We start from the raw sequence: 15,320 nt of genomic DNA on the forward strand, positions 1-15,320 counted from the left end.
TTGTATTTTGTGCACGCGCGAGTGTGGTGAATGTTTTGTGGCGTGGTTAACAATGCCCGGCCTGGATTTTCACAATGAACATAATCGTGTCGGGTCTTCTGATAGATCATTTTCGCAGAGCCCGGACAGAACCGCCAGCTGAAATTAAACCTTTTGTGGATCTATACAATGCCATGCCTCTTCCGAAATTCAACTACATTTTTATTTTATTTTACCAGGTAAGGCCCACTCAGCTATATAGCTTGTTTTTCAGAAGCGACCTGGTTATCACAAATGACGGCTCAACGAAGCGTGGTTTATCACGCGGACATTTAAAACAGTCAAATAATCTAAACGCGTAATGTTGATTCTAAATGTGAGGGAAAACCCAAATATACAGCAGCAGGCGTCAGGGTCGGGATCGAACCCTCCACCTCCTTCATACCAGGCGAGGTAGTTAACATCTCCTAGCCACCGTGGCACCCGTCTGTCATTGCGTGATATTTTCATTTCCCCTCGACCGTCGTCTGGAACGTCATTCCATGGTTTCAAGACAAGACTCAAAAACGTGCGACATTTGTGCGCTATGAAGAAAAACACATCAACAGCTCCTAAAGAACTGCATTGCAATTGGGCCTCTCGTGTCAGGTCATTGTGAGCGAATGCGGCCGAATAACGGCGACATTGTCGTTAGAACCATTAGACAACGCTGCTCCAACGTTGCATGTTTAGGGGTCATCCATTTAGTACGTACGCATGGAGGGGGCAGGGGGGGGGGGGGGTTAACCCAAATACGTTCGCTTGCGTATGGGGGTCTACTGACAATGTACGCATAGGAAACTGGGGGGGGGGGGTGTGAAGCCTCGATAATAATTTGTCTACATTAGCCTTCAAATGAGTTAGATAGTCCGGCGGTGGACTATCTGTTTTCTTAAACACGTTAACATTATTAATCCTTGATCGTTTCTGCGTGGATTAAATATCGGTCGTTATATAAGATTCGGGGGGGGGGGGGTGCGTCAGGCGTACGTACGCAGTTGGGGGAGGGGTGTAAAAAGTCCGCGTGCGTACAGGGAGGGGGAAAAAGGTCAAGTTTTGACAGATTTTTGCCGACCTACTCAATGGATGGCCCCTTACTGGGCGTTGGTGACGATTTTGCGCTGCTCATGCTGATGCTGCTGCTGATGATGCTGCTGCTGATGATGCTGCTGCTAATTATGGTGAAACCGGTCCACAGTTCTCGATCCCTGCATCGCTGCTGCTGCTCCTGCCGCTGCCATTCGGTCACAGGTTGATGGCGACCTCAAACAAGAGGTCCAACTACAACGCACTTGCTATCAGGAGCTGTTGATGGGGTTTTGCATCCAACGTGCAAAGGCTGCGTGGTCTTGTCGCGCGACTTCGAGTCTTGCTCGAAACCCTGCGGGCTTTCTTGAAGGAGGTTCTCGTCATGTACAGATCTGAACGGCGAAATCCCCCCGCAGACGTCCGTGCTGACGACTACCCCCCGCCCCCGATTCAATTCCAGGCGTAAGCCCTGCCTGATGAGGCTCAAGTAGTTTATTGTTCCATTGGAACCTCATTTGCCAGTAAAATATGATAATTGTTTTTTTACTCTTCTATCTGGCAACAAAACTGACACTTTTTTTACAAGGAGTCATGTTTACATAGACCACAATACCTGCAGTCATAATGCAAACAAAAAACATAACTCTGATAATGTATGCACTGTCCTTGAAGTTGATTGGTCCACACCCGAGACAGCTTTCCTTAGAGCCTAGTCTCATCTGGTCCAACCCATGTGAGACTAGGCTCTAAGGAAAGCTGTCTCGGGTGTGGACCAACACAAAAACAATTATCATAGTTTATTGTTGAACCAGGGTGTGAACTCAAGTGGAGACATGATAGGAGTCTCATTTTCAAGAGTGACTCCGTTAATTGAGTGGGTGGGTGAGTTGATTCAAGAGCCGAATGGCTCACAGGGCTATACAAATAAATGAAACTGAAAACTGAAGTTGAGTTGGTGAGTTCAAGTTACAAGCAGTCTATTCTTTAACCCGTTGTGAACTCAAGATGTGGGGGAATGCTGCACAAAGGTAAATCAACGTTACAGAACGAATTGCGTGGAGCGTGAGACGGCTCCCATAGATGAATGTTAACCCGATCTCGGCACAATTACAAAATGAAGTTACAGAAACATTCACCATTTGTCGAGTGCGACGATTGTACGAATGTGTAGACAGAGGGTTATGGACTAGTCAAATGGGCAATGTTAGTCTGGGAAATGTTAGTCCATAGGCAGTGTCAGTCTATGGGCAATGTAGCCTATGGCAGTGTTAGTCTATGGGCAGTTAGTCTGGGCAACATGTTAGCCTATGGGCAATATTAGTCTGGGCAATGTTATTCTGGGCAATGTCAGTCTATGGGCAGTGTTAGTCTGGGCAATGTCAGTCTATGGGCAGTGTTAGTCTATGGGCAGTGTTAGTCTATGGACAGTGTTAGTCTATGAAAAATGCTAGTTTATGTGCAATGTTAATATATGGGCAGTGTAAGTCAATGGAAAATGCAGGTCTCTGGTGACTATTGTTTGAACATGTAAACAGACACGGGATTATACGATGTCAATTGTAAGTGAAGTTATAAATAACAGACAGTTTATTGTACAGTCATGCAACTCAGTTTCTTTAACGACCGCCTACTACCGAACGTAGACGGTGCGTATGCTGCTGCTGATGATGATGTCGTGGTTATAATGCTGCTGATGATGCTGATGATGTCATGGTTAGAATTCTGCTGATGTTCATGGTGCTGATGATGATGTGGTCGTTATAATGCTGCTGATGATGCTGATGATGTCATGGTTAGAATTCTGCTGATGTTCATGGTGCTGATGATGATGTCGTCGTTATAATGCTGCTGATGATGATCATGATGATGGTGCAGATGATGATGTTATGGCTATAATGCTGCTGATGGTGACGTTGGTGGTGATGTTATGATTATAAATCTGCTGATGATGATGATGGTCGTGGTGCTGCTACTGATGACGATGCTAGTGCCGATCACGGTCTTTAGGATCGGTCGAGAGACACGGGGGGAGAGAGAGAGGAGGTGAGGAGAGGAGGAGGTGAAGGGAGAGAGGAGGTGAGGGGAGGAGGAGGTGAGGGGAGGAGGAGGTGAGGGGAGGAGGAGGTGAGGGGAGAGAGGAGGTGATGGGGAAGGGAGGAGGTGAGGGGTGGAGGAGGTGAGGGAGGGGAGGAGGAGGTGAGGAGAGAGAGGAGGTGAGGGGAGGAGGAGGTGAGGGGAGAGAGGAGGTGAGGGGAGGAGGAGGTGAGGGGAGGAGGAGATGGGATGATGATGAGGAGAAAGCCTCTTAGGCCTCCTCACCCCGTTACCCTCCTCGCACCCGTTACCCTCCTCACCCAACCACCCTGTTACCTCTGCGCCCCATAACCCTCACCTCGTTTACCCTGTTAACAGCCCCCTCCGCCCACCACCCCCGTTACCACCTACCCCCCCCACGGCACTTTCTCGCACCGGGGTCCCGAGGGTCACCGCTTTGCCTGGCAACTGCCACCTTGCGTAGGTGCGCGTGGTGTGGTACACGTGTTGTTTGTGTACCCGTGTCTGTGTGTGTGGACCGTTTGTGTGTGTATACCCATGTTGTGTATACCCATGTGTGTGTACTTGTGTGTGTGTGTGTACCCGTGTGTGTGTACCCGGTGTGTGGTGTGTGCCCGTTTGTGTACCCGTGTGTGTTTGTACCCGTGTGTGTATGTACCCGGGTGTGTGTGTAACCCGTTGTGTTGTGTGTACCCGTTTGTGTACCCGTGTGTGTTGGTGGTACCCATGTGTGTGTGTGTACCCATGTGGTGTCTACCCTGTCTGTGTGTGTGTTACCCATGTGTGTGTACCCAGGTGTGTGTACCCATGTGCGTGTGTACCTGTGTGTGTGTGTGTACCTGTGTGTCTGTGTGTGTACCCGTGTGTGTGTGTGTACCCGTGTGTGTCTACCCGTGTCTGTGTGTGTAGTGTAGTGTGACGCCCTGCGCTACAAACCCAGCGACACTAGTTCGATTCCCGCTCACGGCCAACACCAATGACGATTATCTGAACCGGTCCTGGGCCTTCCCTAGGTCGACTCAGCCTCAAATGAGTACCTGGTGCGGTGTGTAAACATCGTCACTGGGGAGACAAAGGCGGGCCGGGCGTGGTGCTGGCCACCCACCCCCTCGTGTGCCGCGGTGGCCGTCATCGGTGCTACCCTAAAGCACTTGCCCCTACAGTCTGTTAAGGCTACACGGGGGATCTTTGCCTCTGTTAGCGCGCACACCAGACACACGCAGACACACGCAGACACACAGAAACGCAGACACGCACAGACACACGCACAGACACCACAGACACACAACACACACAGACACACACACAGACACACAGACACACACACACAGACACACAGACACACACACACAGACACCTGCGCGTGCTCACCTGCGCGTGGGTGAGCACGCGTGAACGTCTCTGCTCCTCCCAGGGCATCCTACTCAGCCCCCCCCCCGCCCCCACACTCACTCGGGTTAGAACGCAGCGGGAGACGGGAGGACGCGAGGGAGAGACGCGAGGAGGGAGATTTGCAGGAGACGGCAGTCGCCGCTGTCAGAGCCGGCGTCTCCTCCGCCTCCACGACAGCCGTTACCCCTGACGTTACCCCCTGACGTTACAGTGATCTCTCTCCCGTTACCTCTCTCGTTACCCCCCCCTCCCTCACGGCCCCGCCCCCTCACCTCCCAGACGAAGCTTCCCTCCCCTTCACCACCAAGGTCACTGCCGGCATCGCGGCGCGCGCAGGGGGCGCGCATCTTCCTCCTCCTCGCCCCCCCATCTCCTGCTCCCCCTCTCTTCCTCTCTTCTCTCACTCTCCATCAATTCCTCTTCCCTCCACTACCTCCTCCATTCCTACACCTTCTCCCTCTTACCCTCCTCACCCCCACCTCCTCCTCCTCCCCCCCACCTCCTCCTCCCCCCCCACCTCCTCCTCCCCCCCACCTCCTCCTCCCCCCCACCTCCTCCTCCTCCCTCCCACCTCCTCCTCCTCCCCCCCACCTCCTCCCCCCCCCCGGATTCCCAGAGCTGGAGGCGGGGAGTGATGGCGTCTCTCCCCCTCCCCCTCAAGGCTCCAAAGGCCCAGATCTGCTGCTGCTGGATGCAGGTGAGAAACACCTGCTCAACACAGACTCACAGAGAGACCCATATACTCACAGAGAGACCCATATACTCACAGAGAGACCTATAACACTCACAGAGAGACCTATAGACTCACAAAGAGACCCATAGACTCACAACGAGACCCATATACTCACAGAGAGACCCATATACTCACAGAGAGACCCATATACTCACAGAGAGACCTGTAGAGTCACAGATAGACCCATAGACTCACAACGAGACCCATAGACTCACAGAGAGACCCATATCCTCACAGAAAACCCCATATACTCAGAGAGACCTATATACTCACAAAGATACCCGTAGACCTCGCAGAAAGACCTGTAGATTCACAGAGAAAATTAAATAATACGTAGAAATCTATAGATTAAAATAGATGAATAGGCCCACATCTCAATTTCTCACCCATCCACCATCACCCCCACTCCACTCACCCCTTCACCATCACCCCACTCCTCACCCCTTCAACCATCACCCCACTCCCCTCACCCCTTCACCATCACCCCACTCCCCTCACCCCTTCACCATCACCCCACTCCCTCACCCCTTCACCATCACCCCACTCCCCACTCCCTCACCCCTTCACCATCACCCCACTTCCTCATCCCAATCCCTCACTTGCTTAGGCATTCATTTCTGACTCGATATTTTCCGGAACCCTGCTAGGCTGACTTGGAGAAGGGATTATGGCATAAGGCACTACCACTGGAGTATAGGGCACGACTCTTCATACACATTCCTCTATGATCGTATTCTGTATTAGGGGCCGTCCATAAATGACGTCACGCACCTAGGGGGGGGGTCAGACATTTGTGACGTGTGACGAGGGGGGGGGGAGGGGTTTGAGAAATGTGACATCACATCAAAATGCGCAACTTTAAATAAATTTAGACAACACGTTCTACTTAATTAAATATACTTTTTAATAAATGTTTTTTCCTACAACATCAGAGTGCAGCGCCACGTTAAATACGCACTACAATGACTATAGTTTAAAGCGATTTGAAGCATTTTTTTGGGGGGGGGGGGAAATCGCGTGACGTCATTTATGGACGGCCCCTTAATCCCATAATTAATCAAACAGGATTATAAATATGGACTTGCAACCCGCACTGCTTTTTTATTTTAGTGTGTTAGTTTGTTGTCCTTCCCCCGCACCTCCGATTAGCGCGGTTGGCTACGTACGGTGCGAAAGAAGTTCAACCCACACACGTCATTTGGACGCAGCCAAAGGAGAAGAGGAAGAAGACGCAGGAGAGATATTTCTTTGGTTTTTGACTTTGACCCAAATAGTTCGAGAACCGCATCACAGGCAGAGCTACTTGTACACAAACACAGCAGCGGGTAAACAGCAAGATGACAACAACAACAACAACACATTATGACTTAAATAAACAAAATAGTGATGGAATAAAGTGCGTCTATTTAAAAAAAATCCTGCATTTAGTTATTCTTTAACAGTACAGTTTGACTGTTGTACATTTTGTCGTCACCAATACATTCCATAGCCACACATTCCCTGCCGTATTTAATAAATTGTCGTGACGTTAAATGATGTTTAAGGTTAAAGTTTTGTTTTGGGGTTGTTGTTAAACGGGGGGAAGCCAAAGAGGCGCAGGTTGCCGACCCCTGGAAGTGACCCTGCGTCCCCCCCCCCCCCCCTGCTGCCTGCTGCTGTAGGCGTCGCTACGCACCTCCCTGCTGCTGCTACTGCTGCTGCTGGCGGGCACCTCGCTCGCCCTGCAGTGCCCCCCCGCGCTGCGACTGCCCCCCGACCTCGGGGGGCTCCGTGCTGTGCGCGCGCCGCCGCCTCCTCGCCGTGCCCGGGTCCGCGCCGGGGTCGGCGCGCTCCCTGGACCTGTCGCGCAACCACGTGGCGCGCCTGGGCGCCGGGGACCTCGCGGCCTGGGCGGCCCTGGAGGAGCTAGACCTGAGCGAGAACGCGCTGGGCGCGCTGGAGCCGGGCTCCTTCGCGGGGCTGGGCGCCCTGCGCTCCCTGTCGCTGCGCTGTAACCGCATCGCGGTGCTCCCGAGCGGAGCCTTCGCGGCTCTCGGCGCCCTGCGGCGGCTGGACCTGAGCGGCAACCGCATGCGCGCCGTGCCGCGCGGCGCCTTCTCGGGTCTGGGCGCCCTGGGCAGCTCGATTTGTCCGAGAACTCGCTGCTGTGGGTGTCACAGGGCGCCTTCGAGGCCTGGGCGCCCTGCGCTCGCTGTCGCTGCGCCGCGCGGGGCTGCGCGCCCTGCCGAGCGGCGCCCTCGCCCGGCTGCCCGCGCTGTCCGAGCTGGACGCGTCGGGCAACTCCCTGCGCGCGCTGGGACCTCGCTGCCTGCGGGGGGTCCCGCGCCTGCGCGTGCTGCGGCTGTCGGGCGCGGGGCTACGGGCGCGTGGAGCCGGGCGCCCTGCGCGGCCTCCCTGCGCTCCGCGACCTCGACCTCTCGGAGAACGCCCTGGACTCCCTGCCCGAGCGCGCCGGCGCCCCGCTCGCCCTGCGTGCCCTGCGCCTCGACGGCAACCCCATCGCGTGCGACTGCCGCCTCCTCTGGCTGCGCACCCGGCCGAGTCCCGAGGCGCTGCTGGGGGGCGGCGAGGGCCCCCCCTGCGCGGCGCCCCCCGAGGCGCGGGGCGCGCGGGCTGCTGAGCGCCCCGCTGCGGTGCAGGGCGCCGCGCGTGAGGCTGCGCGCGGGGCCCGTGGCGGTGCGCGCGGGGGGCGCCGTGCGCATCCCGTGCAGCGCGAGAGGGGACCCGCCCCCCAGGCCTCGCGTGGAGGGACCCCGGGGCCGCTGGTACGAGCACGAGGGGGATGAGGACGATGAGGGGGGTGAACGGCAGGGGGAGCAGGGGGAGAAGGGGGAGGCAGGAGAGCAGGGCGAGGAATGGCGGGGAGGAGGAGGAGGATAAGGAGGAGGAGGATGAGAAGAAGGAGGAAGAGGATGGGGAAGAGGGGACGAGAGAGCCAATAGCGAATGGAGAACAGGGAGACACTAGGGAGCAGAGAGGAGGTGGTGGTGATGAGGAGGGGGGGAAGCAGGGGGATGGGAAGGGGGGTGAGCAGGAGGGTGATGATGATGATGATGACGATGATCGAGAGCGCGGGCCCCGGCTCCGCGTGCTGCGGGACGGCTCGCTGCCTCCTCGTGTCGGCGCGCGCCGCGCGGGACCGCGGCTCGTACACGTGCGTGGCCTCCAGCGCCGCGGGCCGCCACCTCCGCGCGGTGCCCCTCGTCGTGTCGGGGCCCGGGGGGGTCCCGCCGCCGTCCCTCTCCGACCCCTCCGACTCCTCGGACCTTTGGGACCCAGCGGACCCCTGGGACGCCGTCGATCCCGCAGACTCCGAGAGCTTCAACGCGACGGGGACGCGCGGGGAGGCGCGCGAGCCCGCCGGGACCCCGCTGACCCCGCTGACCCCTTGCTGCTGGTGTCCGCGGGGCTGGGGGGCCTCACCTTCCTCGGCGTTGTGATTCTCTGCCTCCTGGTCCTCGCCGCGGGAACGCGGAGTTGGGGCCACAAGAGGAGGAGGAGGACGAGGCAGCGAACGGAGCTCGAGTACGGGGGGACCCGCAGATCGAGGGGGGGGTCCCAGGAGCCCCAGCCGGGCCCCCCCTCGTCACTTCGTCATGAGGATGATGTGAGCTTCCTAACAACGGTGGCACTAGGTAGGCTAAAACCAAGTACGAGTGTAGGGCCCCAATTAGCTCAAGGGGATTTGGTTTTATGAAATGTAGAAGCGCTTCAATGATCAGATGAAATTCTAATTAATATTAACACATCAAGATAATCAACATAAACAGCGAATTAATCTCTCCTCTGTATCATGTCTGCATCCTTCCTCTCATTTCACTCCATCCCTGTCTCGCCTGGATCTCCCCTCATCTCGCTACAGCTCTATCTCTTCTCTACATCTATTCTGCCCCCCCCCTCCACAACACCGACGAGATGGGAATAACAAATACAGAAGACTAAGCACACGGTTTTCTTTTAAAATGGTCTAACTTTTCAATTTAATTATTCATGTTAATATTTCGCCAGAATATTCTTAAAATCCGAGAAAAAAATAAACCTCACAATGCATATTATCTTGGCATTATTTTATGAGATTAAACAACGCAGATTACTCGCAGTGCTCCGTGTACAGGATGATTGTGAGAAGAGTATACACATCACAGCTGTTGCATTTATTTCCGTTGCGGAGCAACCAGCGGGTTCTTTCCTCGTAATGTCACCAATCGTAGACGACGTGGAGCTGCATCGCATCCGTGCTGCACGTGACCATCCCGGCGTCTTTGTGCGCTCACCGCAACACCACGTGCCACCACCGTTGTCGTCATCACTCGTTCGCCATAGCTCTGTGGTCGATGTCTCCGTGAAATTCGTTCGCAATTGCCTCATCAGTAGCTGTAGCACGTCGTCAAAGTGTTGTGTGTAAATCAACGGTCGACGTCACTTCAAACAAATCCGACCGCAGTCCTGTTCGTAAGCCAGTGGATTCGTAGCTTGGGAGAGGGCGGGGTGGGGGAGAAGGACTTTAATCGAGCAGTGGATTGGCCGATTACGATGGTGAGCAATAGCAACTCCCACACGTGTAGTGGCATTGCCTTTGATCCTGTACGTGTAACAATCAGTGTAGTTCAGCAGCATTGTTTTGTTGTGGGTTTCCAGGTGGCTCCACGGGGCCTCTTTTTACAATCTTTTTTTTTTATCAGAGCACTGATCAGTTGTTGTGGAGTACAGTGAGTCCTCGTTGAACGCGATAGATGCGTTTCTGAAAAGTGCCACGTTAAGCGAAAAACGCGTTTAGCGAAAACCTTTCCCGATAAGTAATGTAGCGATAATGTTTGTGGCGAGATACGATGTGCTACACACAGTGAGGTGGCGGGCCAAATAACTCAGGGCACGCCACCACGTGATTGCTCAGCCGTGCAGCTCTAGAAAGTAGTTCGTAATCGACCGCTCAGAAACCCCGTTATAACGGACACGTTCCGCGTTATAATGGTCGCGTTCTGCCTTATAACCGGCGCGTTCTGCGTTATAACCGGCGCGTTCTGCGTTATAACCGGCGCGTTTCGCGTTATAACGGGCGCTTTCCACGTTGTGCGAAAAGTGTTCCCAAATGGAAGAACTGCGTTGTAGCGAACACGCGTTGTGCAACCACGTGTTGAGCGAGGGCTTAACTACGTAACTGTGTACCCTACACGATAGCTATGAGGTTTGTTCATGCTTAAGTTGCCAACAGACGTGATTGATTTCACGTTAACTATACGGGCCCACGCTTTGGGCAACCGCCAATGTTGTACAGTACTGGCGCTATGCTCCAACGTCTTTGCTCCCTGCGCCTTCACCAACAAGCCGGCACGGTGTAGTATGGTCAAATAACCGCCATGACACCGCACGTGAGTGGGGAGTGGTTTGGAGGCCTCTCATCCAGCAGTGGAGTGACGAAATAAAACAGCCGTGTGCCCTTATTCTTTCGTTGTACATATGAGTTGTTTATTTAAATCTCTTGTGTATTTTTACTGTACCCCCTTTCTAGAGATAATTTATTTTAAATAAACGTTTATTATTATTATCACGTGTTACCGACAAGACTTTTATCTGTGAGTCAACGTGGGTGAGGGGGGTGGGGAGTTTGAATCTCCCGCCGGGGCGTGACGTCATCACGAGAACTCTCCTCTCTCCGTGACGTCACGCGCGGGTCACGTGAGGCCGAGCTCACCGATGGCGATGGAGGAGGCGGCGCGGCTGGAGGAGCCGGGACTTGCGGTGGAGACCTCGGAATCGGTGAGGTTCGGGGGCCCCGGGGGCGAGCTGGGGGACGTGGGGTCCCGGCATGCGAACGCCCCCCCCCTAGGGGAAGCGCGAGGCCGGAGGCGTCAGGGGGACGCGGGGCCTCGCCGCTGCGTGAGCGGAGCTTCAACGGGGGGCCTAGTGCAGGCTTTATACGGCTTTCCTGAACTGCGGCCCCCGGCAGCCCTGCAGCGATTTGGGGCGGGGTTGCTCTCAGCACGAGACGCTCTTCGGCCTCCCCGAACCCCATGTGTGTTCGTGTCCCCGTGTCCACGATACTCTCTGTCTCCCCCTGTCCCCTCTCTGTCTCCCCGTGTCTCACCCGTCCTCTCCTATCACCGTACGCCCCCCCCCCCCTCTCCCCGTGTTCTCCAGGACTCGAGCGATGCGAGCAGCACGGACAGCGGCAGGGATGTGGCGGACGGGGCGACCACGACCTCGTCCCCGGCGACCCTGGGCACCGGTGAGTGAGGGCAGCCCGCAGTGGTTCACCGGGTCACGAGGTCGCCGGCTCACGGCTGCCATCTCTCCACCCACCCAGTGTCACTGACAAACAGATGATGCTGGATAATGACGGTGGTGGTAATCATGACAACGGTGGTGGTGTTGCTGACGATCACGGTAACAAATCACAGCTGGTCACCGGCACACTGCCCCCCCACCACGCCCCCTCGTCGTCATGATTACATCGCGAAAGTGAAGAGGTCACGGTGGAGGGTTACCATGCCACACAGGTGACCAGGTCACTGGGCCCCCTCACCCCTCACCCACACCCCACACCCCTTCCGTAGCAGCAGACAAACAGCGCGATCGGGAGCGTGAGGGGGCGCGTCGGGGAGAGGGCAGCCCCGTGAGCCAGCAGCCCAAGAAGGGGGCGCGCACGCGGCTCGGTGCGCCCAGCAAGGGCTACGCCTCGCTGGAGCAGAGGCCCGACGAGAAACCCCCTGGTGGCCATCGACCTCCGACAGGTGCCGATCTTTTGCTTCCAGCTCGCACGCGCGCGCATGTACAGCTCGCGCAAACACACACGTACGGCTCGCACCTCACACGTGCACACACGTACTGCTCGCATCGCGCACACACATACAGCCTGCATGCACGCAAGTACAGCTTGCGCACACCCACTTACAGCTCGTACACACGGACGCGCTTCAGGATCGCAGCTAACACACGCAAGTCAAGCTCACACACAGACTCAGCTCACGCACACGTACAGCCACACACACACGTACAGCCCACACACACGAACAGCTCACACACATGTACAGCCACCACACACACGTACAGCCCACACACACGAACAGCTCACACACAGTACAGCCACACACACGTACAGCCCACACACACACGTACAGCCACACACACAACGTACAGGCCTGCACACACACGAACAGCCTGCACACACGAACAGCTCGCACACACGTATAGCCACACACACAGTACAGCCCACACACACACGTACAGCCCACACACACGAACAGCTCACACACACGTACAGCCACACACACACGTACAGCCCACACACACGAACAGCTCACACACATGTACAGCCACACACACATGTACAGCCCACACACACACGTACAGCCACACACACACGTACAGCCCACACACACGAACAGCCTGCACACACGAACGAGCTCGCACACACGTACAGCCACACACACACGTACAGCCCACACGCACGAACAGCTCACACACTTACAAACACTCTCAGTCTCAGCCCACAGATACGCACAAGCTCAAAGCTCACACATACAGTTCACAGCTCATACAGACACAGGCTCATGCATACTTCCAGTGCACACACACTCAAGCTCACACTCACTCAGACTCACAGATTACACACGCATATTGCACACCTCACACAGACTCAAGCAAGCACACCACAGCTCAGAGAACACATACAGACACAAGCTCACACACTCAAACTTACAGATCATACACACGGGGCACGGAGTAGGTGTTTGTGACGAGGTGTGACAAGGTGTGCTGTGAGGAGATGGTGTTCAATAAAGTAGTAAGAGGTGCTCTGTGTAGCAAGCAGGTATTAAAGAGGTACTGTGTGTGGTTCGTACATGTTGGTAGTAGTGAGGAGGTGCTGAGTAGGTGTTGCGTGTGGTGAGGTGGTGGCTCGTGACGAGGTGTTGTTCTGTGTTCACAGCGAGGATGAGATGACGCTTTCGCGCTACTCCTCGTCGGGATATTCTTCTGCAGAGGTGAGACCCCTCCCCCCGGAGCCCCCGTAACCCCTGACCCATGGCGCCCTCACGATCCCTGTGTGCCACATTGCATTGCGCTAGAAATCCGTTCCCTCGTCACCATCAATGCTAAAGATGACAAAAATGTTAATGTTAATGATGCTGGTGATTATGACGGTGATGATAAACAATGTTCATGATGCTGGTGATAATGATGGTGATAATGATTATTAATATTATGATGATGATAATGGTGGTGATGGTGACGATTACGGCGACGGATGAGGGGACCCATCTGTTCTAGATTTGAAGCTTTCGTGACTGCAAGGATTCATATTCTTAGGTTTTTTCGGTAAAGCCACGTAGGTAAAAAATTAAAATTAATAAAAGTAAAATAAAATAAAAATAAATAAAAATCACGACGTTTCGGAGGCAACACAAGCTTCCGTCTTCAGCAGCAAGCGTGCTGTGACGGTTCCACCTGAAGACGGAAGCTTGTGTTGCCTCCAAAACGTGGTGATTTTTATTTTATTTTACTTTTATCAATTTTAATTTTTTACCTACGTGACTTTACCGAAAAAACCTAAGAATATGGGACCCATCTGTTTTTGTAGCAAATCAACCAGGACCTGAACCGGCAGCTGCTGAAGGACGGGTACCGTCTGGACGAGGTCCCAGACGACGAGGACTTGGACCTCATCCCCCCCAAACCCATGAGCCCCGCGTGCGTCTGCTGCCAGCTCGCGTCTCCCTCCACCACGTGCAATGTGCAGTAGGGCTTGGGACGCAAACACCATCAATACCACCACCACCACAACGACCGTCCTAATACTAACAGCACCACCACCACGACACTGGTGTTGCCAGCTCGTGTCCCACACCGCCACTTGTAACTTGCAGTAGGGGCGGCACCTAAACTACTACTACCACCGCTACCAATACCCAGACACAACCGCCGCGATCAATACCATTACCAATACCAGCACAAACGCCGTGATCAATACAAACACCAATAAGACCAAATACCACAAGCACTGATATCACAACAACCACCATCTCAGCCACCACCAGTCCCTCGCATCAACACAACCACTGCACTCAACACCAGCACCACAACTGCCAACAGCTATGTCACACGCGCAATAAATACCAGAACTCCTACCAACCACCACCACCACCACAGTGTTGCTGCTAGCATTGGGGTGCATAATGCTGGTATTGGGTGTTCCGCTTGATGGGTGGTGATGGTGATTATATAGATGGTGATGATAGTGATGGTGATGAAGCGCTTGATGATGGTGGTAGGTGGCGATGGTAATGATGATGATGATTGCGCTCACATAGCGGTGAAGCTGGAGATGATTATACACCTGTTCATGATGGTAATTAGTGATGAAACTTGAAGATGAGGATGGCGATGAAGTTGGTGGTTTTGACGGTGGGGCGAGGGAGCTGCCGTCACTGGTGATATGGTGATGTAGATGGTGATGTGCTAGTGCCTCTGTCTTGTGCTCCCTCACTCGCTAGACATTTTAAACTGACGATTATGGTGAGGCTGCTGATGATACTGATGCTGAGGATGGTGGTGGTGCTGATGGTGATGGTGCTGCTGTGTTATGAAGACTGTTGGGATGAAATTGCTCTGATGTTGATATTGAGAATGTTGGTGATGGTAATGTTGATAAGCCTGCTGGTGGTTGTGATGATGGTGGAAATAATGGTGGTGATAGTGATGATGATGAATTCTGAAGCTGCTGCTGCAGATAACGATGGCAAGGAATACGATTATATTCACGATGGGGGTGTTGGTTACATTTTAGCTGATCGCGATGGTATTGATAATGGCGATGTTGAGAGTGACGATCATAATGTTGATGGCAGTGGTAATTATGATGATGATGATAATAGTATGTTGAGGATGAGGCTTGTGCCCGGTTGACATCATTCCGTGCCTGCTCCGCGCCAGGCTTTGGGATTCTAAAATTTTAAAACTCTCTCCGTCTGGGTGATGGAGGCATTGCTCGCTTCCCCCACGACCCCTCCCCCCCCACAGACCCTCACCTTTCGGGACCCCCCACCCCCCAAAGTTCACCCTAAACTCCGGGCATCTCATATGACGCCCTATGAAG

The 15,320-nt window shown here is 54.4% G+C and overlaps 2 protein-coding genes across 2 annotated transcripts; both read left to right on the forward strand.

The window, feature by feature from the left end:
- Positions 1-2,052: 2,052 nt before the first annotated feature.
- On the forward strand, positions 2,053-9,139 carry LOC133339214 (leucine-rich repeat and immunoglobulin-like domain-containing nogo receptor-interacting protein 3). Its single transcript, XM_061547365.1, is given in 6 exon segments — positions 2,053-2,075; positions 6,955-7,340; positions 7,343-7,393; positions 7,396-7,592; positions 7,594-7,992; positions 8,397-9,139. Coding segments are annotated over 6 exon segments (1,584 nt in total). The 3' UTR covers positions 8,925-9,139.
- A 1,765-nt stretch (positions 9,140-10,904) lies between these two features.
- On the forward strand, positions 10,905-13,967 carry LOC133339215 (protein FAM219A-like). The gene is made up of 4 exons (XM_061547366.1): positions 10,905-10,984; positions 11,366-11,453; positions 11,782-11,996; positions 13,806-13,967. The coding sequence occupies exons 1-4, from the start codon at positions 10,922-10,924 to the stop codon at positions 13,965-13,967; spliced, it is 528 nt and encodes a 175-aa protein (XP_061403350.1). The 5' UTR covers positions 10,905-10,921.
- The last annotated feature ends 1,353 nt before the right edge of the window (positions 13,968-15,320 follow it).

The sequence above is a fragment of the Lethenteron reissneri genome, unplaced genomic scaffold (assembly GCF_015708825.2).
Source record: "Lethenteron reissneri isolate LAM-NWPU_2019-01 unplaced genomic scaffold, ASM1570882v1 scaffold_1663, whole genome shotgun sequence".
In the NCBI taxonomy this organism is placed as follows: Eukaryota; Metazoa; Chordata; class Hyperoartia; order Petromyzontiformes; family Petromyzontidae; genus Lethenteron; species Lethenteron reissneri.